The sequence below is a fragment of the Natrix helvetica genome (assembly GCF_964273705.1).
Source record: "Natrix helvetica genome assembly, chromosome: 1".
In the NCBI taxonomy this organism is placed as follows: domain Eukaryota; kingdom Metazoa; phylum Chordata; class Lepidosauria; order Squamata; family Natricidae; genus Natrix; species Natrix helvetica.
In genome coordinates, this window is record NC_138548.1 from 154,723,363 (window position 1) to 154,751,271 (window position 27,909).

Genomic DNA, 27,909 nt, shown 5'->3' on the forward strand with positions numbered 1-27,909 from the left:
CTTTATGACTTGTCCTTTTAAAACGGTAAGTGTCCCTAGTTAATTGCAAGGTTTAGTATTGTTTGTTATATTCTATAAAGGTAAAGGTTCCCCTTGCACATACGTGCTAGTCGTTCCTGACTCTAGGGGGCAGTGCTCATCTCCGTTTCAAAGCTGAAGAGCCAACGCTGTCCGAAGACATCTCCATGGTCATGTAGCTGGCATGACTAAGCGCCAAAGGCATGTGGAACGCTGTTACCTTCCCACCAAAGGTGGTTCCTACTTTTCTACTTGCATTTTTACGTGCTTTCAAACTGTTAGGTTGGCAAAAGCTGGGACAAGTAACGGGAGCTCACTCCATTACGCGGCGCTTTGGATTTGAACCACAGAACTGCCAACCTTTCTGATCGACAAGTTCAGAGTCTTAGCCAATGAGCCACCGTATCCCTTTATGTTCAATAATAACCCGCCAAAAACTGAAAAAGTGAAAACATTACTAGTACAGGATGACCTCTTAGTGGCTCCTATGAGAGCTGCCATTTGGAAAACCCACTGGAATAGCATCCATGCTACTCCTGCAATTTAAAACTCCTTTCATTCTGGGGTGTGTGGGGTGTGTGACAGAAATAGCGTTAATTGCATACAGCAATTAGCCTTAATAGATAGATAGATCCTGCCCTCAGGAACACCCTCCCTTCAAAGCTCAGGATGACTCCAACCGTGCTGGCCCTTTGTAAGCTCCTAATGACTTAGTTATGTACCCAGGCATGGATATGGGTGTGTGTTACGTGACCAATTAGGGGCATGGATAAACGGATGTGTGTGTTAAGGGACCCATTAGGGGCATGGATACAGGGTGTCTTATGGGTCCCATTAGAGGCATGAATACGGGTGTGCATTACAGGTCCCATTAGGGGCATGGATATGGATGTGTGTTACGGGTCCCATTAGGGGTATGGATACAGGTGTGTCTTACAGGTCCCATTAGAGGCATAGATACGGTGTGTGTTATGGGTCCCATTAAGGGTATGGATATGGGTGTGTTACGGGTCCCATTAGGGGCAAGGATACGGGGATGTGTTACAGGTCCCATTAGGGGCAAGGATACAGGGATGTGTTACGGGTCCCATTAGGGGCAAGGATACAGGGATGTGTTACGGGTCCCATTAGGGGTATGGATACGGGTGTGTCTTACAGGTCCCATTAGAGGCATGGATACGGTGTGTGTTATGGGTCCCATTAAGGGTATGGATATGGGTGTGTTACGGGTCCCATTAGGGGCAAGGATACGGGGATGTGTTACAGGTCCCATTAGGGGCAAGGATACAGGGATGTGTTACGGGTCCCATTAGGGGCAAGGATACAGGGATGTGTTACGGGTCCCATTAGGGGCAAGGATACAGGGATGTGTTACGGGTCCCATTAGGGGCAAGGATACGGGTGTGTGTTACAGGTCCCATTAGAGGCATGGATACGAGTGTGTGTTACGGGTCCCATTAGGGGCATGGATACGGGTGTGTGTTACGGGTCCCATTAGGGGTATGGATACGGGTGTGCGTTATTCCCATTTCTTGGCTATATTAATCCCCATGGCCACAAGTCTATTCAGTGACCATATATATTTATTTTATATTGTTTTATATCGCTTTTTATGTTTTTTATGATATACCTGACTTACATATAAATTCTATGTAAATGGATTTCATTCTTAACCAGGGGATTGTCTGTATTTAATCAATCAATTTGTAAAAATGTCCATCTCAACTACTGGCTTTGGACAGCAAGCAATAGCGAATCGAATAAAAACAATTACATCCTAAATACAAAAATTAAAATACGTAGCAGTAGAGAAAGCAATACTCAGTAGTAGATTCATTTTTGTCACTTTTCCCCCTTAAGGCTGAAACTTGCCAGGTTTTTTTTTAAAGACTTAATTCCAAACTCTTCACTTTCAGGAAAAGCAGAGAAGAAAAATGGTCTGTTTTTTTTCTGGGTAGCCTTATACAGCAACTTAAAATGATGGAAGTCCACCATTGGGACTCACTCCGTTTGAAAAAAAAAAGTGATCCACCTATATTCATCTAGCACAATCTTCCTTAAGCTAAAAGAAGGGAGGTAAAATCAAATAATCAGGAGTCTGAGATGACTGCTTTAACATTTACCCAAGTCCCATTGCTCATAGAGCTATTCTTGATGAACAAATCAAATGATGACTAACCTACGCACTCCAACAGGGCAATCTGCCGAGCCACTGTTCTTTGTACCAGGAAAGGCAGCCCTGAGCCGCTCCCAGAAGTACAGGAATGGTCCAACAGGTCCTGTGTAGAAATAACAAACATTACTAGGGGATTCATGGCAATGGAAGCAAGCACTCGTGTCATTCTATCTCTTTAGGCAACCTTTTTTATTGGAGAGACATGAAAATAATATTACTAGTTAAGAGCATTTAGCACTAGGATGGACAGACAGACAGGTCTAGCTTATAGAGTACCCTTAGCAACCTATAATCCATTGGGTCATCTTTTTAGAGATATTTCTACTCCATAGAAGCAGAATGACCACAGGTGGTTGGCAAAAAAGCAATGAGAGCAGGAACAATTTCCAACTGGCTTCCCCAATGAGTTTCCTCACGAAAAGCTAGCAGGAAACATCAGAACCAACCTTCCTTCCTTCCTTCCTTCCTTCCTTCCTTCCTTCCTTCCTTCCTTCCTTCCTTCCTCCCTCGAATTAGTGCCAGCTTCCCCATTTACTTTGCTTGTGGGAAGTTTGCAGGTAGAAAGTCATTGGGCAAGTCAGCAGGAAGTACAAAGTCCAAGGTCAGGAGCCAGGTAAATAGCTGCTGCTGAGTGGGGGAAGGAGCAAGGGGTTGGGGAGGGGATGCAAGTGGGTGGTATAGGTTGGGAAGAGTCTTGTAGGGATGTGCAAGACATGCTGTGCGCATGGGGGGTGGAACAGGTCAAGAAGGGTGTGGGGGGGTCATGGGTGTGAGAATTGCCGGTCAGGTATGGCATATGGTGGTGCGATGGCGTAGGTTGGGAAAGGTGGAGGTATTTGGGTTTATGTGAAAAGTACCATGCAGACCAGGAATATTGGGTATGGGGATGGCATGGGTTGGGGATGGAGTATGGGGATGTGCCAACAGGTAAGGGAAGCTCCATGGAGGTGGCATGGGCCTGGAAGGATGCATGAGGGTGAGCAAGAGTTGTGTGGCTCAGGGAAGGTTCTACATAAATCAAGGAAGGCACGAGGGAATGGGGATGGCAGCACAAATCAGGGAAGATGCAAGGTGTTGGGCACAGATCGTTAGTGGCATGGGCCAGGAAGGATGTGGGGAGGTTCCTTCTTCCCTGTTCCTCTCTTACCCCTTCCATTCCCAGTAGACGGGTGGCTGCTGTGAGGTGGGGGTGGGAGCAAGGGATTGCAAGATTGGCTGGGAAATTGTTATAGAACATTGAAAATGAAGATCATGTGGTCCCAACACTGTAACACTGAAGCAGCCACAATTTCACCAAATTTAATTCCCTTGGGTCCTAGATTTTGAACACATTCTGTAAATTAGTCCATTGGAGGTAACCCCGATTCAAAAATTGCTGCCCTGTGGTGCACCGTTTTGTCCAATTAAAGGTCATGATGAAAGTTTTAGTAGTATATAGATAAACACTGCAATCTTACCACATGTTTATTGGGGAGTAAATTCTATAGAAGCCTTAGTTCCCAGGTGACAAGTTTGTGTAATTATTTTTCAGTAGCTACTGAGTTACTGATCTAATGCAGATTCTTACTCGCTTTTTAATTCATCACAGTTGTAGCTAAACTTTTCAGTATCATATTATTTCTCTGATTTAAGTACCGTATACAGTTTTCATTTCCGGTTTACTAATTTTGAACCAACTGCCATTTTTTTTTTCTTTTTTCCAGAAAATGGTGATCTTTCTTAAATGAAAGTGAAGTTTGATATTTCTAGATTTTCCAAAACTGCAAAATTTATTACTGTGCAATTGTAGAAAAGTACAGGCTTATTGTATTTTATTAGAAATCTGCCAAATAGGACACAGTTGCCTTTCGTGGATGCTAGATATAGATGATAACGAAATGTAACTCTTTCCAATTATTTATTCAGATTTCAAATGCAAAGTATTACTCAATTCTGAAAACCCTTCCTATTTAATACAATTTAAAGATCATGAAAAACACGGAACAGTCTCATTAGTTTGGAGATGCATATAGAGGTTCATTAACAAAATTTAAAAATGTACATCTATAGAGATATGCATCAAGGTACACTATGTATATTTATGTCAGAAAGTAAATATGGCAATGATACTGTGTCATATTACCATTTAATATGATTTTGAATATAATATATATGCTAAAAATCATTAGAAAAACCATACTATAAAAGCAAAGCATTGCAGCCTGCTCATCTCCTGCATAAACATGCTTCAAAATTTGCTGGAAGCAACTAACAATCCCTTTTATGGTCTAAAAATTCTTATGAAACTTCAGTGGAGCTCCCCACATTTCCAGACGACGTTAAGAGGCTGCAGCTTTTCAATAAGCCAGATCTATCTATCTATCTATCTATCTATCTATCTATCTATCTATCTATCTATCTATCTATCTATCTATCATCTATCTATCTATCTATCTATCTATCTATCTATCTATCATCCATCCATATCTCTCCATCCATCCATCCATCCATCCATCCATCTCTCTCTCTCTCTCTCTCTCTCTCCCTCCCTCCCTACCTACTTACCTACCTAACCTACCTAAACTTACAAAACTGGAACAGCTTTAAAATTAATTTTTTTCATACTAAATATAAAGTAAAACGAAATGACATCAATGTATTGCTATGAATTACTGTACCAAAGTTAGTAAAGTCCACCTTCTATTCATCTAAATCATTAATGGCAAATGTAACTTGATTGGTAAAGAAGACATTTGTATTCTTACCATAGGGAGGCATTTAGACATTATTTCTGGCATACACACACACACACACACACACACACACACACATTTGTTGCTGCATCATTGATACATCCAGTAAGCAATTTTAGGCACTATGGAGACAGCACACGTAGTGAGTCTTTTCATGATATCTACCGCCTCCTTTCAATATGCTTCCATTTTTTTCACACCCACCACAGATGAAAATTGTCTGCCCTTGAACCCACGCATTTTCAGCATAAATATGTTACTAATTTTTTTCATGCAATTCCCTTTAAAATGTCTCAAAAACAAGTTATGCAAGGCTTTCAAAATGTTTTGTTGAGATTGCCGTTTTAGTCACCGGGTAAAACCGACCTGCCAAATATTCTCATTTAACTCAATACCCACCCACTTCCAATTACTGGGCTACTTCACGTTCAACATTTTGTGCTTTTCCCCCCACCCCCGATTCTGCTAGGTATTTTGCCATGCCTTTGGACAGTATTCTTTTTTTCAATTTTGTCTTTTGCATTCTGAGGTTGTGCACAACTCTTCATACCAATCTAAACGTGTTTTATACAATTATCCTTTTCTAAGAAATAAATTAAGACCCTCATCTCAAAGTCCAATGAACAATCCTGCTAAATCCTCAAGCATGTACGATAATACATTCCCATTCATTCAAGATGTATAAAAGGAGGCTTGCTTTAATAACCACCTAGTTGTCAAGATTTCGATTTAGGAGGTCTGCCAGATAGAAGAGACGCAATGAATTTCAATGACTATTGTGTCTTGCTTTTTCCTGAAGAAATATCCATACAGAGGGGAGCCCTGAAAGGACTGTTATTTTCCTGGATTTCATTCTTTTCATTAGATTTGTTTAAAAGCTGTCAAAGCCTAACTATTGATGTGCTGTGCATAAAAAGCCAATAAATAATCTCAGAAGACTAGATGCGATAACTCGGAAAACATTTTGAGTTTAGCATTTTGATAAAAAGTGTTCATTTTTTAAAAAGAATTGACAGGTGAGAACTGGAGAAAGTATTGACTCAACCTCATGTCATAAACCATGTTTTATTTTAAGTCATATCAACATAGCCACAAGGTGGCAGCAAAATGATTTATTTGAAAGGACAGGAGGACGGGGAAGAAAGCCTTCCACTATTAAAAAATTGGCACAGGATCAAGGAGTATACAAAAACATTCTCAAATTGGAATTAAATATGCACTATAAACTCTCAAAACCAGCTCACCATTTTTGGGAGAAATGGGCCAATATTAACCGAAACCTGAATCAAAACTCTCTTAACTGGAACACAACAAACTTTGAATATCTGACCAAGTTAATCTATATTATATTAAGATGGTCGAAAGCCAGATGAGAAATTAGTGGCCTGAAGAAGTAGTTCACGATCTGGGTGATTTGACTAGTCAGAGCGGTGGGATTCACTTACTTTCCCTACCGGTTTGCAAATATGAGAGTGTGCATGCTTCGTTTGTGCCACATCTGTGCCTGTACATCGCCTTCTGCGCATGCGCAGTACTCGTGCATTCCGTTGGGGCGGGTGGGCGGAGCCTCCCGCGGACGCCACTACCGGTTCGCCCAAACTGGAAAGAAGTGGCTGAATACCACCTCTGGATTAGTTTATATCTTTCTGCCCATACTCTATTCAGGAGAGTTTTGAGGATATAATTAGTATGCAACCTTCAGATCTTGGAGGAATAATAAAAGTAATAATGTTCCTTTAGCCATCCTACATATTCGGCGATGTTTCATGAAGTGAGACCAAACCTTGCTAAAAACGCCTAAGTACTTTAATAGAAATCAGAGATTCTCAGAATTTGCTTTAGCTGCCTTGGGCTCGAACTCAAAAACTGAAGTCCGTTCTCTTGATTTTATAGAAAACCGGCTCCTTTTATTCAAAATTATTCACTCTCCTTCTTTTGCTGCAGTCTGAACTAAAAGCAGAGGGTAGCTAACAGCAACAACTATCGCACAATATTAGAACTTATATTGCACAACTGATTGCCAAATGAACCCAGCAAGGAAACCCAGAGAGAATTTTTGCCCAGGCTCATTTGGTTTAATCACGGTAAACCTTTGGGTTTAGCGACTGCTTGAAGTTACAATGGCGTGGATGGAAATTTTGGCGCTTGGCAACTGGCATGTATTTATGATGGGGAGGGGGCATGTGATCGCATTTTGTCCGATCACATTGGGGGGGGGGGGAGAATATGAGTTACAATATGCCAGTATTGCAATATTATATACATTTCTAATTCAACCAGGCTCTCATTATGACTCTCTTCTTTCTATAACCCATTCTTTCTCATCATCAGAAATATAAATCACAAAGTCATTTTCTTTCTCGTGCAAAAAGTCCATAAGAGGTTTCCAGTCATTGGTGAATTTCAGTGATCCCAACCAGCTTCTACCAAGTAAAGTCAACGGGAGTAGCTGATTTCATTTAACAACATGAGCCAATATTAACAACTGCAATGATTTGCTTACCAACCAGGCAAAACAGGTCATAATACTGGCTATGACTCACTTAACAACTATCATGCTTAACAATGGAAATTCTGGCCCCAATTGTGGCCGTAAGTCAAGGACTTGTAGTCCGCTGCTGATTCCTAGAAATGCAATTTCCTTGTCCATACTACATGGGTCACATTACTGTCTCCAAAATTTCTCCATTCTCTTCAAAATTCCTCTTCACAAGTTGTATGTGGGGGAAATACTGATTATGTGCAAAGCCTGTTTTGGACATACCAATTTGTTGTGGAATCACTTGGCCATTTTCTGGAAGCTTCAGAATAATCAAAAGCATTTATAGTGTTTACACTTTCTCTGAAAATGAAAAACTGTGTAAAAGTTTCTAATTCAAGGGACAAAACCTCTGGAAATTGCCAGACCACCCTCAAAATGGAGTGTTGGCCAGATTCGTCAAGGACACATGGAACATTCCAGAACTTTCTAGATTGTTCCATTCCCGTAACAAGAGATTTTGCAGAGATTTTCCTGCAGCCATGCTTCTCCTTCACCTACTAGGTGCACTTGTATGCTTTCTTTCACTCCATTCTTCCATACACATACATTGCTGCCTTCTTAGAAAGGAATATGGTGTGGAAAAGAGAAATATGCTGGATCAGGAATCTGCTGGGAATAGGGAGGAATCAAATGTTCAATTCCCAGAGCGAGCCTTTTTCCCTAGAGAGTCATTGGGGCTGCCTGGTCCTCATTAAACAGAATATACCCTGCCCTACAGAAATGTGACTGTGTACACTGCTTAATCTATTCCCTTAAGGCAGTGCTTCTCAAATAGTGGGGCGTGCCCCCCAGGGGGGGCGCAAGGCTCCGTAAAGGGGGGCACGAAGGCTCCATTTCCATCTGGGTGCAAACGAGGGGGGCCGCGGCCGCCGGTGCACAAAGAGGTCTTTGTGGCCTCGCTCGCGTCTCCTCTGGGCTAACTGGCGGCGAAGGCGGCAACGGCGGCGGCGAAGGCGGCAGACTGGAGTTTCCCGACGAGGTTGCCTGTCCGACCAGCCCCCGCTGGCTCCTGGCTGAGGGAGGAGCTGCCGCTCCGCCTTCTCCGAGCGGGATCCGTGCCCTGCAACTGGCCGCGGCGGGCGAGGGGAAGCGGGAGCAAAAGCTTTTGCTATCAAATCCAGAAACCATATTTTTTATGGGAAGTACGAGAATGAACTTCAATTTCATAATGATATCCCAAGGAACAGAAATAGCATTTTAAAAAGTCTTTTGAAAATCTCAAAGTTCCTTGTATCTGGTGGGTGTTATCCTTTATCTAAAAGGGTTCGAACTTTGAAAGATTTTTTTTCACTATTAAAGTTCATAACATGTCCTATTTATAGGGAACATTTGGACTGTATTTTTGTTTGATCCTGTTGATAGGACCCTACAAGGAAAGGATTATATCATATCATTGCAGTTGTAATTGGATTTGGAACAATAATTGTTTCTGAAGGTAGCAATAATCATTTTTGCAAATGGAATATAATTGATTTTAGGGAACACATCCTAAATTGTTCAACTCCTAGCCTCAAAACGATGCTATAAGCCAGGGGTGTCCAAACTTGGGAACTTTAAGACTTGTGGACTTCAATTTTAGTGGGTCTTAACTCTCTGGTAGATAAGACACAACAGTGTCACCCAGCATCTGACTTCTCGTCGGAAGCGTTGCATTATTCAATACAGTGTTATGCAGAGGTATACTTATAACAATTTTATAGACAAATGATACTATTTACAGTCGCGCGGGGGGCACGAAATGTTTTCTTCTTCCTAGGGGGGGCATGACAGAAAATAATTGAGAAGCACTGCCTTAAGGACACTTCTGAGATACCTTGCAGTAACTATGGAAACACTACCTGTTTGCTGCTTATAACAGCCAACTATGATCACATAAAGTTGCTACAAGAGGAAAGATGCCTCTACAGGATTAAAAAAAAACATCTGGGGTAAAAACCATTATTGTTAGAGGGCTGTGTATTCCTTCCATGAAGTTCACAAACTCTTGAGGGTCTGGGACCACTGCTACACGTCAAGTTAGTTCCCACCCTTTAAATATTGTAAGGATTTGTGACGCTACCATTATTTTATTTGTTTGTTAAATCTGTATGCCATCCATCTCACTACCCAGAGCTATTCTGAGCCACTTGCAACACCTTGTAAGTACAGTTATAAGGGCATAGTTCCACTGGGGAATTCACAAAAGTCAGGAGAAAACTCATTTGAATTTACTGCAATTATTTGCATACTCACAACACTATAAACCTGTTAATGGGAGCCACTCACAGTTATTAACACAGAGCTATATTGTTTTCCTATTTAATCCTTTAACCTCCTATTTGTTTAACTTTGCTGTGACATATTTTATACTGCCAGATCTTAGATTAAGGAATTGCCTCCTTGCATTTTGTAACACACATGACGGATTGACAATAGGATGCAAACATATAATATATACCTGCATATTGATCAACTGGGTTCACCTGAAGTCATCAAGAATGATTTATTAAATAAACCTTGTTGTTTGCATAGCAAAATAACTGACATTTGCCCAATGCATTGTATGTAATTAAACCTTTCCCATTATGTCTTAGTCCAGTGATGGTGAATCTATGGCATGCGTGCTACAGATGGCATGCAGAGATGTATTTGTTGGCATGGCAGCCCTCAGCTATGGCACACATGCACACGCCGGCCAGCTGATTTTCGGCCTTGTGGAGGGCCAGGGGAGGCCATTTTCACTCTCCCCAGGCTTCAGGAAAGCCTCCGGAGCCTGGAGAGGACAAAAAAGAGGCCCAACGGGGCCAACCGGGAATTCGTTCTTGAACTTCTTGGTTGGGCAGTTCTTTGCCCTCCCCAGGCTTCAGGAAAGCCTCCGGAGAGGGTAAAAACTCCCCACGCACATGCGCAGGTGGGTGGGGCATGCGTGCAGGTGTGATAGTGCGCGCACACACAATTTTGGCACACCTTTAGAAAAAGGTTAGCCATCACTGGCTTAATCCAATGTAGGAAGCTGATTATTATGTGAAGCATTTTTCTTTCCTACATGCCATCATTGTAGGCCTTTCATTTTTAAAAAATAATTCTATTAATAGAGTTGAAGTAGATAATAAGAAAGGAAGAAAAAATATAGCAAGGTTAGTTGAAAAAGAAAAAAGATGGAAAAAGAATAAATTAAAACACAGAAACATTCGTCTGTCTGTCTGTCTGTCTATCATCTATCTATCTATCTATCTATCTATCTATCTATCTATTATCTATCTATCTATCCATCCATCCATCCATCCATCCATCCATCCATATCTCTCCATCCATATCTATCATCTATCTATCTATCTATCTATCTATCTATCTATCTATCTATCTATCTATCTATCTATCATCTATCTATCATCTATCTATCTATCTATCATCTATCTATCTATCTATCTATCTATCTATCTATCTATCTATCTATCTATCATCTATCTATCTATCTACCTACCTACCTACCTACCTACCTACCTACCTACCTACCTACCTACCTATCTATCATCTATCATCTACCTACCTACCTACCAGTGGTGAGTTCCAGATTCCGTTCCAACTGATACGGTTGGAACAGCCCCGGAGTTATCCACATACACACGTGCAGCGCGCACATGCGGTCTAGCATCAAATGATGCTTCCGCAAGCCTCTACGACACTCCAGCTGCTCCGCAGAAGCACCAATAGTATAAAGCACTGGTAAGGAGCGCAGGCGGGCAGGTGGGCCCTCCAGAGCACCGGAACGGAACGGTATCCAGTACTCCAGGCAGGATCTGGTACACCTGTACCGGGGCGTACTGCCTGCAACCCACCATTGCTACCTACCTACCTACCTACCTACCGTATCTTCCTATCTATGTATCAAGGGGGGGGGGGGGGGGAGAATATGTGTTCCAATATCCCAGTATTACAATATTACATACATTTCTAATTCAACCAGGCTCTCATTATAATTCTCTCCTTTCTATAACCCATTCTTTCTCAACATCAGAAATATAAATCACAGTCATTTTCTTTCTCGTGCAAAAAGTCCATAAGAGGTTTCCAGTCATTGGTGAATTTCAGCGATGACCTTTCTCTACACTAGGCCGTTCATGACAACTATAGCTCATTCATCTGGAAGTAAGATACACCGGGCTCCATCACAGACAGTCTAATTTTCCTTCATCCGCAATTCCTTTCAGTAATCAAAAAACCAGCACAGTTCTCAAGATTATAACAAAGTAACAGTTGCAATGGATCTATCCTTCATTATCTTATACCAGGGTGAGCTCTCTGAAGGTTTTCAGCTATAGCCAAATACCAATGCCTACATCTCTGATTATAGTTGGGACTGACATAATCTGGAGATTTGTAAGACTCCTCACCCCTCCCTTGCAATGTAAGAAATACTAAGACCAAATCCAGAAAAGCCTCTAGAGATCTAGAAAGCTTTCTTTTTCAGTTTATAACCAAACATGCAATGTTGGTTTCACCCACTCTTATGTCCAAGTGCCTCGGTTTTAAGTGTGTTTTTAAGTAACATGGAGGCTTCCTAGGGAGTTATTTAAATAGCTCCAGGCATTTTTACTTCTGCCCACCCCCAATAAAAAAAGAGCAAAAATCCTCCTGTAGGCCAAACTCTACCTGGCATATCACGGGTGTTGTTCCCACAGGCAGTGCACAGGTTCATTGTTCAAAAAGACAGAGGCCGTATGTCTAATATGAGCATGCAAAAACCTAAGTGCTTTTCAATTGCACTCTAGGTTGAACCAAACCATACCAACAGCTTCACTTCCTTGCTTTTCTAGATGATTCTTCCTAATTCCTAGATGGAGCTCCAAGGGCAACCACAGAAGGATAAAAAGAAATGGATTAAATTGTTTTCATAGCCTTTCTATCAGTCCTAATGACACTTCCACTACCACCATCGTCACTACTTCATAATAGTCCTTTCTGAAATCCTAAAAGCAGGCTAGGTTTGGGTCAGTGGTGGGTTTCTGCCGGTCCGCACCGGCTCGGGAGAACCGGTTGGTGAAATTTATCGATCCGGTGAGAGGAGGTTCGACCGGTGGACCTGGAAGTAACTTCCAGAACGCCTGCCCCGGCCCTGTCGCTCGCTCTCCGTGGCTGTCCTGTCGCAGCTCACTTGCTTCCCCGCCCGTCCACACTAAACTAGCCTTCTAAACTTCAGGCCTTCCCTCGCAAAAGCCGCAAGCTGGCGTACGCTACGCGGCTGAAAGCCCCCGCCTCCAGCCTCGCCTGGCTGTCTAAGGCCTTCAGGCTTCCCTTGTGAAAGCCGCGAGCTGGCGTACACCACGCGGCTGAAAGCCCCCCGCCCCTCCTCTCCAGCCTCGCCTGGCTGGCTAAGCCTGCCAGGCGGCGTGCCTAGCTAACCGACAGCCCTTGTCCCTCCAGTCCGGTAAGTTTACCTGTCCTGCTGCCTCGTTGCCTGCCTGCTGCCTGCTGCATCCATCACATCGGAGAGCTGTTGATTCCGCCTGTGGTAAGTAACCCGGGTTTTTTTCTTTTATTCTTTTAATGTTTTTTAAAAGAATATTTTATTTATTGTGCATAGAATTTTTTTAAATCGTTTTACTTAAAAGTATTGAGTATAAAATATTTTTAAATGGTTTACTTCAATTTATTGTGTGTAGAATACCTTGAAATGGTTACAGTATAAATTATTGCTGGTAGAATACTTTGAAATGGTTACAGTATAAATTATTGCTGGTAGAATACCTTGAAATGTTTACAGGATAAATTATTGTGTGCGAAATACTTAACAATGGTTTTTAAGGATTTTTTTATTTATAGAATATCTTTTTTTAAATTATTTTAGGGAATTTTTATTTTTAATTGTTTATAAAATATATTTACTACAAGAAATGTTATTCCTTTTTGCAAATGTTTTCTTTGTGATGCAATATGTTGCTTTTAAGTGTTCAGACCAGGTTTATGTGCCTCAAAGTGACTGCTTTTCTATGGGCAGGCCAGGTTGATGCAAGGCAGCTTTGCCAGATTTAGTGTGTTTCACCCTAGTTGTTTAGGTAATTCTGAGGTGGTTGCTGGTTCTGTGAGCTTCCTGGCACTGTCCTTTATAATTTCCCACAATGCTTTGATGGTCTTTAGGGTTAGGGAAAAAAACTGGTTTCATTTGCAGTCTTTGAGGGGGGGTGGTTCTTATTTTTTGGTGTTTTCCTGGCACTATCATAGTTTGTGTGGGTGTGGGTGTGTAATGTCCCGCAGTTATCTACACATTAATAATGATCAAGAACTAATAATATTTCCTTATACATTTTAGTGACTTTTCCTTACATAATTGGTGTTTTCTTTCATACTTTTGGAATTCAATGACATCGTCTTGGCCACTCCCACCCAGTCACATGACTGCCAAGCCACTCCTACCTGGTCACATGGCTGGCAAGCCACTCCCACAAAGCAGGCCACACCCACAGAGTAGGTTCCAATTTTTTTTGAAACCCACCACTGGTTTGGGTCAACCAACTAGGCTCCATTGGATTTGACAAGTTTGTGGCTTGGTGTGCATCCTATATGAACTGTGCTATCCCATTAAACCGTGCTATGATTTATTTTAAAACAGGGCTGTGTGTAAGGGTGGTATTGACTTACCTTCCCTACCGGTTTGCAAATGTGAGTGTGTGCGAGCACTCACTGCTCACACACACCACATCCGTGCATGCACTCCACCTTCCGTGCATGCACTTTGCTTTAAAAAGGGCCTAAATGGGATGTCGTAGAGCTGGGGCCGGTGGGTGGGACCACCCGTGATTTCCGCTACTGGTTTGGAATACCACTTCTGGCTGTATGCCATTAACCCAGATTTAGGGAACTGTATGATCCCAATCAATGAAAGCTTATTACTTCTCATATGCAGCTTTTAACTGCTTGTTCACTCATTTATTGACCAGGTCATTCAGCTAAATGGTCACTAAGTAAACATGACACATATATGGTGTGCGTGTCTGTGTGTAAATCAAAGTTTGCTACTGTCTCGTTCAGAAAGGGTTTTCTCATACAGCTACACTAGCATTAATCTCACCGCAATGTGTGTTGCTGTCAAGGCACACAAATTTTGGCTGTAAATGTGCGCATTGGTCGGGAAATGAATCTTTTATTACCATGGTCTTTACAAATGGTTGCTAACTGAGGTTCTCACTAAAGGAAGAGTTGTAAAACTCTTGGAAAACTGGGTTAATAAGTAGGAACCTGTTTTTCCTCTAAGTCATTCAGGGCAGTGGCAATACAGCCCTTGGAAGAGCCCTTGATGTTAGGCTTGAGCAAGAACTACTTAATGATGCATCCATCTAAGTGTGACTTGGTGTCTCCCAAATCTTCCTATGTGCCACATCTTTGACAGCTCTCCTATGGTTGGTTCTGGCACTGTTCTGTATAGGCAATATGAAAGGGGGGCTATGCAGTGCTCGTATTGTACACATCACATTTCGGGGCAATCCGATTAGAAAGGAAAAGAGATTAGATGCTTAGCAAAAGATCACAAGACAAGGCTTACTTACTGCCAATGTGTTATCGCCAACATTTGAGGCTATGAGCCCTTCAATTGTGCCGTATTCTGCGTCCCTTGAATTCAGCCTTTCCATATGGCGCTGCCGAATCTTTCTGATGATCAGCACTGCTACCGCCGAAAATACGATCAGCACCATAACGGGAGCCAGTATGAAAATGACAAGCGTTTCCATGGTGTAACCCACGGCTTTCCCTTGAGATGGATGCCCTTCACAAAGAGAGACAACACCAAAAATATGATTAGGCAAAAGCTTGATGGACATGGCTTTGAGAAACGTGGTCTAAGACAGGGGTGTCAATCTCAAGGCCCGGGGGCCGGATCCGGCCCACGGGTGCTTAGATCTGGCCTGCAGGGCCGCCCTAGAAACAACAAAGGACCGGCCAATGGTGTCTCTGCCAGGGAAAATAGAGCTTGGGAGGCCTGCAGGTAGCCCTCCGGAGCTCCGTTTTCACTGACAGAGGGTTGCAGGGGGCCGTTTTCGCTGGCGGAGTGCTTGGGACACCACAGGCACCCCAACACGATTGACATCAAGCTAGCCATGCCCCCTCGCACCTTCTCCCCAGGTCAAACACAACCTTGATGTGGCCCTCAATGAAATTTGACACCCCTGGTCTAAGAGCAAGACTAAATAGAAGAAGGGGAGCCCAAGCACAGGTGTCTCCCCTTGCAATGGAAGAGCGCTGAGAAAGGAGATCAAAAACTATGTGTTGTTCTCCTGCCGCTCTCTGGAAAAGGATATTCGGGGTTTTCACAGTAGGGGGGCAAAGTGGTGTACAAAAATTCCCCATGGATACTCAAATTCACGTACAGTAGGGCAAACCTGGTGCAATGAGGAGTTACGGTACTATAAGTGAGAAAATAAAGCAAACAAGCAAACAAACAAACAGAAAAAGTCATTCTCTCTAGATATTCCACTAATCTTGGAGTTTGTAACAACATCCATTAGTAAGATCAAGTCTTCCTTGTCACTTATGCTGATTATCAGTCTCCTGCTTGGACACTTGTACCCTTTGCTCTAATCATGAGGTGGGCAGCTTTTCTTCTGTTGACAGAAAACAGTGGCTTGTACACTTGTTTTAATCAATAAACTAACAATAATTTAAAAATATGGTAAATGAAGCTACCATTTTTTATGTTCCAGTTGTTTATTCCTCTCAGACACTAGTCATTGTGTTCTAAATTTGCAATTCAGCATTATTCACCAATGTGTAAATTAAGGGTAGTGACCACTCACTCACTCATGAATTCACAAGCCATTTATAGCAATGTTTTTTTTTTCCTCATCAGCCTTGTGTGGGCAGAAAGCAGGAACGCTGCCCAAACTCACTTGTGCTCTGAGCAAGCATACAGATCTTGGATCTCCTATGAAGGTTGCCAACGAACAATGAAAGACTAAACCAGCGGTTCTCAACCTGTTGGTCGCGCCCCCTTTGGGAGTCAAACGACCCTTTCACAGGGGTCGCCTAAGACCATCGGAAAACACATATTTTTGATGGTCTTAGGAACCGAGACACCAATTTTATGGTTGGGGGTCACCACAACATGAGGAACTGTATTAAAGCGTCGCGGCATTGGGAAGGTTGAGAACCACTGGACTAAACAGTACAAGGGCCTCCCTCTCTGAGGTCCAGAGATGGCATGCTACGGGTTCCGGAGAATCGGTAGCTAATGTTATGGCTGGTTTGCAGAACCTCCAAATTCCACACCTGGCTGGCCCCGCCCACTCCACCCCTTCCCACCCCTCCCAGGAGTCTCCACGCAACCCGTTTTGAATGTGAGATAAGTGCAGTGTCCGTGTGGAGGCTCGGGGAAGGGGAAAAATGGGCCTCCTGGAAATTCCAGAAGGCCAATAATGCAGCCTCCAGAGGGCCTCCGGAGAGCGGGTACGGCAGTTTTTGTCCTCTCAGAGGCTCGAGGAAAGCCTCCAGAGCCTGGGGAAGGCGAAAATGCACCACCCTCCTACCGTGGTGCAGGAGGCTGACTAGGCCATGCCCACCATGGCCACGCCCACCCAGCAACTAGGCAGAGAACCCGTTGCTGAAATTTTTGAAGCCCACCTCTGATGAGGTCTCTTTAACAATGAAACAAAAAAGTCTCACCTTTCGTTGGTAGCTCTGCTGTTACGTTGAAGTTGCACAGGTCCCCCTGACAGCATTCCACTGCTTGATCTGAGGATGGAGGAGTTCTACATGTCATCTTCCCCTGCTCATAAACTTGGAAGCAGCCCTTCTGATAAACTCTTTCTCCATTGTTGATGCTCAAGGAGGAGAAGCACCTATGTCCTCTGCAGCGGACTCCGTTCACGCATGACATGCCTTCACACACACATTCATAGTCGGTCATTAATTTTAGCTTGTCATCTGTGGAGAAGGGGAAACAGACCATTTTATTAAGCCACGTGCATGCATACATTCAGAGTCATTTCATCAAACAACATAATCAGTTTTGTGGACATTTTTGCAGAATCCATTTCCCACTCTTGGTTCAGGTATAGTGCATTAGAATTCCATGAAAATGCAAACTGCAAAGCATTTGTGTATAACTCCGTTGAGTTTATGTTTTAAGGTTAAATTAAGCAGACAACTTCTAGTTCTAGTCTTCTAGTCCAACCCCCTGCCTAGACCCCTTGGAGGTCTTCTAGTCCAACCCCGTTTGCCTTTGGCTTAGCATGAGGGTAGGAAGTCAACTAGAGGTTTGCAAACCACTGTTCAGAATTTAATATATGTACAAACCCAATGCATTTATTTTTATTTGTATCCTGCCTTTATTATTTTTACAAATAACTCAAGGAATATGCAACTCATCTTTCTCTTCCTATTTTCCCCAAAACAATAACTCTGGGAGGCTAATTGGCTGAGAGAGTCACTTGCCCAAAGTCACCCAGCTGGCTTTCATGGCTAATGTAGGACTTGAACTCATGGTCAACTGAGGTTTACTCAACAAGCTATCCTTAATCAAACATCATACTAAGCCATAATGTATAGCTTTCTTGGTTTAGGCACAAAGGCTTATTTTCATTAAAAACCTATTCAATAAACCAATATTGGATAGACAACGGTTCAATATATGTGAGTCCATCCATAGATTCTAACTCCAGCTTGTCATCCATTTGTAAAGCACACCGTAGACGATGCTGATATCACATCTCACCATAGTTAAGCTTCCATAAAGATGGTTCAGAACATTCCAGAGGAATGCCGTTGATATAGTTTACTTGGACTTCAGTAAGGCTTTTGATAAGGTAGACCATAACCTACTACTAGATAAAGTAGAAGAATGTGGGTTAGACAGCATCACCACCAGATGGATTGGTAACTGGCTGACCAACCGCACTCAACGTGTAGTTCTCAATGGAACTGCATCTACATGGAGGGAAGTATGCAGTGGAGTACCCCAAGGCTCTGTTTTAGGCCCAGTACTCTTCAACATCTTCATCAATGATTTGGATGAGGGAATAAATGGGGAACTCATCAAATTTGCAGATGATACCAAGCTGGCAGGAATAGCCAACACTCCAGAAGATAGGCTTAAGATACAGAAGGATCTTGACAAACTTGAACATTGGGCACTATCTAATAAAATGAAATTCAATGGTGAAAAGAGTAAGGTTCTACATTTAGGCAACAAAAACGGAATGCACAGGTACAGTACAGGTGATACCATACTCAGTAGTAGTAACTGTGAAAGGGATCTTGGAGTCCTAGTGGACAACCATTTAAATATGAGCCAGCAGTGTGCAGCAGCTGCCAAAAAAGCCAACACAGTTCTAGGCTGCATCAACAGAGGGATAGAATCAAGATCACGTGAAGTGTTAATACCACTTTATAATGCCTTGGTAAGGCCACACTTGGAATACTGCATTCAGTTCTGGTCGCCACGATGTAAAAAAGATGTGGAGACTCTAGAAAGAGTGCAGAGAAGAGCAACAAAGATGATTAGGGGACTGGAGACTAAAACATATGAAGAACGGTTGCAGGAACTGGGTATGTTTAGCTTAAGAGAAAGAAGGACTAGGGGAGACATGATAGCATTATTCCAATATCTCAGAGGTTGCCACAAAGAAGAGGGAGTCAAACTATTCTCCAAAGCACCTGAGGGTAGAACAAGAAGCAATGGGTGGAAACTAATCAAGGAGAGAAGCAATTTAGAACTGAGGAGGAATTTCCTGACAGTGAGAACAATTAATCAGTGGAACAGCTTGCCTCCAGAAGTTGTGAATGCCCCAACACTGGAAGTCTTTAAGAAGATGTTGGATAGCTATTTGTCTGAAACGGTATAGGGTTTCCTGCCTAGGCAGGGGGTTGGACTAGAAGACCTCCAAGGTCCCTTCCAACTCTACTATTGTATTGTATTGTATTGTATTGTTTAAAGGAGGCCATTGCCCAAGGACACTGGCATTCTCAGAAAACCTTGCATCTTCTCCCTTTGTCTCCACAGCTTTGTGTGGCTTTTCTGGCTTCTATCCAGTGGTGGGTTCCTACTGGTTCAGACCGGTTTGGCAGAAGCGGTAGTGGTTTGGCGGCCTGAGTCATTGCAGCCCAGTGCCAGCGACCCAGGCCTGCCACGTCCCCGAAGCGGTTCTCCAAAATTGCTCTGTGCATGCGCAGAAGCAAAAAACAAGATGGCGCCGGCGGTGCCATCTTGTTTTTTTGCTTCTGCACACGCACAGAGCAATTTTTATTGAACTGCACATGCGCGGACAGCACTCATCAAGCGCAAGCATGCACGGTCACGAGCAAACTGGCAGTAGTGACTACCGGAACCTACCCCTGCTACCATCAATAATGTAACTATCAAGCTCCACGCAAGAGAGATCACGACATGCATGCAACAAATATTTTTTCAAAGGATATATTAAATTACACTTTTAAAAAAATCAGGAGGAAGGGAATAAATTTATCTAAATATAATCAAGCAAACAGCATGGAGAAAGACAGAATGCATCCACCTGGCACACTTGGATTAGGACCCAGAACATGCAAGATGCAGCACTAAACGCCACTCCTTATCTACTCATTTACGTACACCATTGTCAAGGAAAGACAACTGTACTTGGCATATGAAGCAGAACATGAAACAAATACCTCCCAAGTAGGTCTAAAAATAAAGCAATGCAGCCAAATAATAGTCTTTTGTGACAACCAAAATATGCTGACTCTTGAGAATCCCAGCCTTCTGGGCATCTGCTGGGGAAAAAATCACCTGCTTTTGTGTGAGAGAGGAGTGGGAAGGGAGGGGAGAGAAGAGAAGGGAGAGGAGAGAGATTGTCCCATGAAATAGTGGTTTTTAGATCTTTGGGGAAGAGGGACCAAGGAAACAGGAATGGTGAGGATGGCTCCTGCACCTTAGAAGTGTTCTGTTGATCACTTAATGGTCCAATACATCTGGGGTTCTGCAGATATGCAAGAATTGTGTATGTACAGACTGAAACTAATTGGAAATTAGCCAAATTATATTTTTACCCAATGAGTGCTAAGCTATGTTTGGAAAACAGTGAAATTTATTCTGCAAGGTGCCTTGTTGGCAAAGCAGTAGAAACTTACATTATCGGCATCAATATCTATACATGTCTGTGTATTTATATATAATCAAAGCTATACAGTTTTAAACTTGAGGAAAAAGAGCATATGGTTCTGAAGGAAAAACAGAGCTAATGACATAAAACAACATCTAAAAATAATTCATGGCATGGACCCTGATTTTCAGTTCTGGCACATGTTTTATTTCCTGACTGCGATTCCATACTTTGTATTTTAAAACTACAACTCCAAAACAAATCCGATTTGTCAATAAACAATCAAAGTGGGGTCCTTGGTGCTCTCTGAGCTTGGCTTGCTTGTAAACATTTTGTTATCCAAATAGGAAAATTAGCTAGTTGGGTAATGGAACGGCTGCAAGCAAACAGCCAAGCTCAGAGAGCACCAAGGACTCTGCACTTCAGCCCTGAGCTCCAAATATCCGCTACTGGGATACAGGTAGTCCTCGAGTTACGAATGTAATGGAGCCTGACAATTATATTCATAACCCGAGGATTCGTTGGAGTGAATCGCGTAAAACAAATAATTCCTTCACCACTGTCAAACTATTCACTAAAGCTGCATTATTATGACTATTAGTCTTCTCATCCTTCGGGGAGAGGGGGCGGTCTATAAATTCAATTAAATAAATAAATAAATAAATAAATAAATAAATAAATAAATAAATAAATAAATAAATAAATAAATAAATAAATAAATCCTATCACCCATCTCCTCCCACTTAAGACTACGTGACTGTAATTTTGTTGCTTGTATCCTTACGATTTATCTTGATAGTTTCCTGATTGCTTATTTGTACCCTATGACTATCATTAAGTGCTGTATCTTATGATTCTTGACGAATGTATCTTTTTATGTACACTGAGAGCAAATGCACCAAAGACAAATTCCTTGAGTGTCCAATCACACTTGACCAATAAAGAATTCTATCCTATCCTATCCTATCCTATCCTATCCTTCTATTCTACTCTACTCTACTCTACTCTACTCTACTCTACTCTACTCTACTCTACTCTACTCTAAATATGAACGTGGAAACTCCCTGCTTTGAAGTTCACTGAGATCTATGGTGCATATATTATGTAGCAAATCTTTGTTTTTCAGAAGTTTGGGAGTTTAAGGGTCAAAATCCCTTACCTCTTCCATTAAGGTTCAGTTTTGGAGTCTGGCAAAGTTTGCAAGCCAACCAAAGACTGGCGTGATTTCTGAGCCTGCAGAAATTGCCCTCCACTAATCTAAACCTGGGGGCAATGGTGGCCAAGCTGTTAAGACACTGGGCTTGTCGACCGGAAGGTCAACAGTTCAAGACCCACAAAGCACATGATGGAGTGAACTCCCCTTACTTGCCCCAACTCCTTCCCACCTAGCAGTTCAAAAGCATATCATTGCAAGTAAGTCGGTACCACTTCAATGGGTGGGTTAACAGCGTTCTGTGCACCTTCATGTGCCAGCCACATGACCACAGAAGTATCTTCGGACAACACTGGCTTTTCAGCTGTGAATCAGAAATGACCACGATCCCCTAGAGTCGGACACAACTTGCAAGGGTAACTTTTTTTTTAAAAAAATCTAAACTTATTCATTTCCTTTAAAGCAGGGGTTCCCAACCCCTGGACCGCACAAGTGGCAGGTGCTAGTGTCTACGTGTGAAACTCCATTTGTTCATGTGGGCACATGGGCCACCGCTTGCACAAATGGAGCTGGGCCCATAAGTGCCCGTTGCTTGCGCAGAACTATCCCCTCTCCCACCGCCCCCAGTCCGCAAATCCCAAAAGATTGGGGACCACTGCTTCAAAGGCTTATAGTAATAACCCCTCCATTGTTCTTTCACAGCTTCAAGGTTCTAATAAGGGTAAATGTGGCATTATTTCTTCCACAACAAGTTTACCAACATCCCATCAGGAACACAAATGCAAGTTCAACCTGTAACTTTCAAATGCAACCAGATAACCCTTAAAATAGAGCCAGAGTAGCTTGAGGACCAGAAAATCCTGGCTGTACCATCTGATGAGGGGGCTTTGATATGAATATTGAAATCTTTCCCTCCCCTACTAAAAAAGGCTCAGTTTACGGGATGCCAACACCGCCCCTTCAGCAGAGATGTAAAATTTCAAAAATGCTGAAGCAGGGTGGGGGGGTGGGGAGATATCTGGAAGGTTTTGTGGAGGAACAAATAGAAATAAACCTGTGATACGTTTAGCACATTTCACAGATATAAAACTGCATTACTTTGCATAATTTGTTATTTACAAGTTGGCTTATTAATAAAGAAATGTTTGGTATATTATATTTATGAGCATAGTTTGTTCTCAGCCAATAATTGTGGAGTTATTGATTAGAACGTAGCTTGAAAAGATTTTTTTTTAAATGGAGCAATATACTGCTGAATCTGACAGACCGTAGAACATCTTTACATCTCCTTATTAAGAGAGACAGACACAGACAAATGTTAATACTGTAAATGGAAGTAATCATTAACATTCAGGGTGGGTTGCTGGGGGTTTGCAGGAGTTCGGGAGACCCTCTAGCTAAGATTTTGTGCATTTTGGAGAATCTCAAATCCCACTCCTGGCTGCCCGAACTTTGGAAAGATATGAAGGCAACTTATATGCAAAGTTGCCTTGTCAGCTTTGTGCCTCATTTCTGGACGTCCATAGGCATATTTGACTTAATCCACAACTTTTTGAATCTGTAACTCTCTGACCAATAATATACAATTCGGAAAGGACCTCAAATGAAAATTTGAAAAATTTGTTCTTTCCACTGCGGCCACTCAAGTCCTTTGACAGTGTTTCTCATAACAGAATAAATGATCATTGAATAGATTGTGTATTGATTCACATTCCTTACATTTTAATAATTTTTCCTTTTTAAAAAGAGGTCCTTTGAGTATTTGAGCCTGCTTTGCTGCTGACGAACTGTAATCATTTTTCTTCTTTTTTTTCATTTTGCAAAAGAACACCTGGGCATATCTTTAAGCCCTTGTCTTGGGAGAAGGGAAGTATAAAACCCCTGGCTTTAATAGGCATTCTACTTTTATTTTAGTACTTCTTCTCTGTGGAATTAGGCTTAAATAGCAACATGACTTGTTCTAACATACCATCTGAACTAACAAATGCTGTACAAAATAACACAGCAGGCATTAGAAAATGTATTACTCTACCCTTCATGCTGTGACACAGTTTGCAGTGCTCTGCGGTGTATTTGAATAGTGTAGCTTTCTTGCTTTAAGTTTTCTATCCTGGCAAAGACTCGTTTTTGATCTGCATTTATTGAAAGTGATATGTTGAAAGGAAAGAGCAAAACACAGCAGAAAAATTCTGTCTAAAAGCAGTGTGATAAGCCTGTCTATATTAATCTGTGAAAAGGGCATTAAAATATAATGGTGAAAACTGTGTGGGTCAGCCTGACAAACTGGGGAATAGCCTCTCAGCATATGTTATATAAACATGCTACATAATCCTTCTGTTTCTACCATTGTAACTCTGATGGGTTGCTAACAAATGATTGTAAGTTGAGGACTATCTGCACCGTGTTTTTTAATTGTCCTAAAGAAAAGCAGATATTGTTCCAGAGGGGTGAGTTGCTGCCGGTTTTACTACTGGTTCACAACCCTTGCGCGTCAGGCACACATGCTGTTCAATACGCAGAAAAATTTACAGTGAACTGCGCATGCGCAGTCACTAAAATCCAAAATGGTGGAGGCCCAGCGGTGGCGAGGGAACTGATTCGGGGGTGTGGCAGGCCTGGGTCGCTGCCAGTTCTGCGACCTAGGCTTGACTTCCACTATTGGTTTGGCCGAAGTAGCAGCAACCCACCTCTGCTGTTCAAGTATCTCTCTGAACAGTAGGAGAGAAATAGTTTATGGAACCTGGAGTAAGGGAAGACATCTAGGACAGTGCCGCCCAAACATTCCGGCACCAGGGCCCGGTTCTGTGGAGAGGGGTCTTTCTGCAGACCACGGAGGGGCATGGTTTCGTGTGCTGCCTGCGTATCATGGACGGGGCTTCACTTGTTTGCGCAGCACAGTTTCACAGACCAAGGGGTTCAGGACCCCTGATCTAGAATCTAAAATAATCTCAATGTACAAGTGTGCATGCATATACTGTACATACATACATACATACATACATATACACACACCAAATTTTTCAGAGTATAAGACGCACCGGAGTATAAGACGCACCAAGGTTTTGAAGAGGCAAATTTTAAAAAAAGTAGGTAGGTAGATAGAGGAAGAGAGAGGGAGAGAAATACAGTAGGTAGATAGGGAGAGAGAGAGTAGGTAGGTAGGTAGAGGGAGAGAGAAATACAGTAGGTAGGTAGGGAGAGAGAGAGTAGGTACGTAGGTAGGTAGGTAGGTAGAGAGAGAGATAGAAATACAGTAGGTAGGTAGGGAGAGAGAGAGAAGGTAGGTAGGTAGGTAAAGGGAGAGAGAGGGAGAGAGAAATACAGTAGGTAGGTAGGGAGAGAGAGAGAAGGTAGGTAGGTAGGTAGATAGAGGGATAGAGAGAGAGAAATACAGTAAGTAGGTAGGGAGAGAGAGAGAGAGAGTAGGTAGGTAGGTAGATGTTTCCAGGTGTATTTATCCATGTGTTGGAGAAGGAAATCACTGACAACCTGCAGCACCTGTCTTTGTTTCTGCTGGCACAGCACTTGATCAATGTAATTCTGATCAATCACTCTAACTAAAGAGCTTTCTGAAAGGGGGGGAGTTTTTGCACTCTGCAAACCTCCCCAAAAGAGCCTGTTTTTTGCGAAAAAGGGCCCTTTTTTCAAATAAAAGGCATGAATAGCCTTGGAGGGGCTTGCAGAGTGCTCCTTGGGGGGTGGGAAGGCCAAAAAAGAGTAAAAAAAGGCCCGTTTTTCGTCAATTTTTTTTGCATGTATAGCCTTATGGGGGCTTATAGAGTGCTGCTGGGGGCTGGGGGGAGACAAAAAACAGTCCATTTTTTGCCCTCCCCAGCCCCCAGTTCTCTGAAAGCCTCCATAAGGCTAGGCACGGCCATTTTGGTGAAGGGGACAAGACTTTGGGAGGCAAAAAAATGCTGTATTCGATTTATAAGACGCACCCAGATTTTCAGCCTCTTTTTTGAGGACAAAAGGTGCGTCTTATACTCCGAAAAATACGGTAATTATCATTTACAACTATCAGAATTCCAATGCAATGTATGACTGATACTTGCCTCATTTCTGAAGACACTGATTTCTATTTTATAAGTTACCAGTACTTCTAATGGAGAGCTTCAGTGTAGATAATAAAAGCCTTCATTGTTCAATCATCCCAGAAGTTACTTTTTTGCAATCTTACGCTACTGCAACTTTAAAGGCTGAGTACTCTTAACAAGCAAAAAGGGCCCACTTATTGGGGTTAAGTAATACCTGACCTTATAAACATCAGGAATCTAGCAAGATAAAGGGAAGTTTGTACAATGGGTACCACTAGACATTCCTCTCCTATCGAAGACTTTCAGTTATGTTCGGCTCAGAATAAAGCAAGTCTGCACTCAAAGAATAAAGCTTATCACTAATTTAAAGAGGGAGGAGGGCAATATGAAAACACAACATACTCATTTCATACTACAAAAATGGTAATACTCAAAATACAACTCCCTCCAAACATGAAGGACTCTTGAGAAAGGAAAAAACCAAATTTTATGCCTACATTAACTTCAGCTAAACTGTTCGTGCTTTGTGTCTTGGTGACATATTTAACTGATGGCACAATAGTGTTTGTGCCAATAATCTATTTATATAACCTGACAAGTTCTTCTGGGCAGAATGCCATCACTTTTTTGTCCCAAACCATTTCTTTTAGGAAAAGCAGCACAGCAGGACGGGATTCCAGCTCAAATGTATTTATTCATTGGGTTTTCATGTGCCTTCAATCCCTAGCTTTTAAGCAGATAACAACAGTACCAATAAAGGAGAATACTTGTAGTTCAGGGTTGAACTGTGGGGCCCTCTGAGCCGTGATGGCACACAGTGGTTAGAATGCAGTATTGCAGGCTAATTCTGCTGAGTGTCAGCAGTTCAAGACTCACCGGCTCAAGGTTGATTCAGCCTAACATTCTTCCGAGGTAGATAAAATGAGGATCCATATTGTTGGGGGCAATCGGCTGACTTTGGTTAGAGAGGGCTGTAACGCCTCTGAAGTGCTTGGTTGTTTTCTTGCAGACATTTCATTAGCCAAACTAGGTAACGTAATCAGGCCTAGCAGGGAGTGAAGTAGCACTGATTCAGAGGTGAGTTGCTCCCAGTTAAGCCGAACTGGTAGTGGTGATTCAGCCTGGGTCGCAGAACTGGCAGTGACCCAGGCTGGCCACACCCCCGAACTGGTTCCCCAGTCTCTTCTGCCATTGCTGGCATGTTCCTGCGCATGCGCAGAACAAATTACAGTCAACTGTGCATGCACGAGCGAACCAGTACTAATTGATACAGGAACCCACCCCTGCACTGATGATGTTACCTGTTTGGATAATGCAGTGCTTCTCAATTATTTTCTGTCATGCCCCCCCTAGGAAGAAGAAAACATTTCCCCCGCGCGACTGTAAATAGTATCATTTGTCTATAAAATTGTTATAAGTACACCTCTGCATAACACTGTGTTGAATAATGCAACGCTTCCGACGAGAAGTCAGATGCTGGGTGACACTGTTGTGTCTTATCTACCAGAGAGTTAAGACCCACTAAAATTGATTGGCTTTGCTTCCAATTTGGGCCTTCCAATGAAGCTGCAAAGCAACGCAGGCTGCCCCGGTGGCACCCAATCTTTCTTTCATGTTTGGTTTCCGAAGTCCCGCACAGCGCCCGGGGCCAGGCTGGCCTTTCTGCCGTCCTTTCCTTCGCCGGACGGCGGGCTGCAGGGTAACCCGAGCAAGAGGCTGGTCAGCGTGAAGGGATGTCTGCGCCCACCAGGCGGCCTCAGCTCCCGCTTCACCTCGCCCGCCGCGGCCAGTTGCAAGGCGCGGATCCCACTCGGAGAAGGCGGAGCAGCAGCTCCTTCCTCAGCCAGGAGCCAGCGGGGGCTGGTCGGACAGGCAACCTCGTCGGGAAACTCCAGTCCGCCGCCTTCGCCGCCACCGTTCCCGCCTTCGCCGCCAGTTAGCCCAGAGGAGACGCGAGCGAGGCCACAAAGACCTCTTTGTGCACCGGCGGCCGCGGCCCCCTTGTCCCTCGTTCTTGGCCAGCGCCGCCTTCTTAGTCCTGCTGGCAGCGTTCCTCTGATCGTGGCAGGTAAGCCCGAAAGCAGCTCCGACGGCTCAGGGCGTGCGAGGGTTGAGCACGCCCTCGCAGCCGCCCGCTACTCTTCATCCCCAGAGCAAGCGAGGGTTGCAAGAGGAGATTTACACACGGGCTGAGCCCACTTG

At 43.0% G+C, this 27,909-nt stretch overlaps 1 protein-coding gene across 3 annotated transcripts in view; it reads right to left on the reverse strand.

Annotated features, from left to right (window-relative positions):
* Positions 1-27,909, reverse strand: part of ACVR1 (activin A receptor type 1) — a 92,601-nt gene that overhangs the window by 14,325 nt on the left and 50,367 nt on the right. For 2 of the 3 annotated variants that reach the window (XM_081938068.1, XM_081938067.1), the window contains 4 exons: positions 17,102-17,362; positions 14,992-15,209; positions 12,886-12,954; positions 2,198-2,297 (listed from right to left, as the gene is read on the reverse strand). In XM_081938068.1, the coding sequence (XP_081794194.1) occupies positions 2,198-2,297; positions 12,886-12,954; positions 14,992-15,209; positions 17,102-17,362 (648 nt within the window). The remainder of the gene's footprint in view (positions 1-2,197; positions 2,298-12,885; positions 12,955-14,991; positions 15,210-17,101; positions 17,363-27,909) is intronic. The other variant, XM_081938069.1, reaches the window with a different exon arrangement.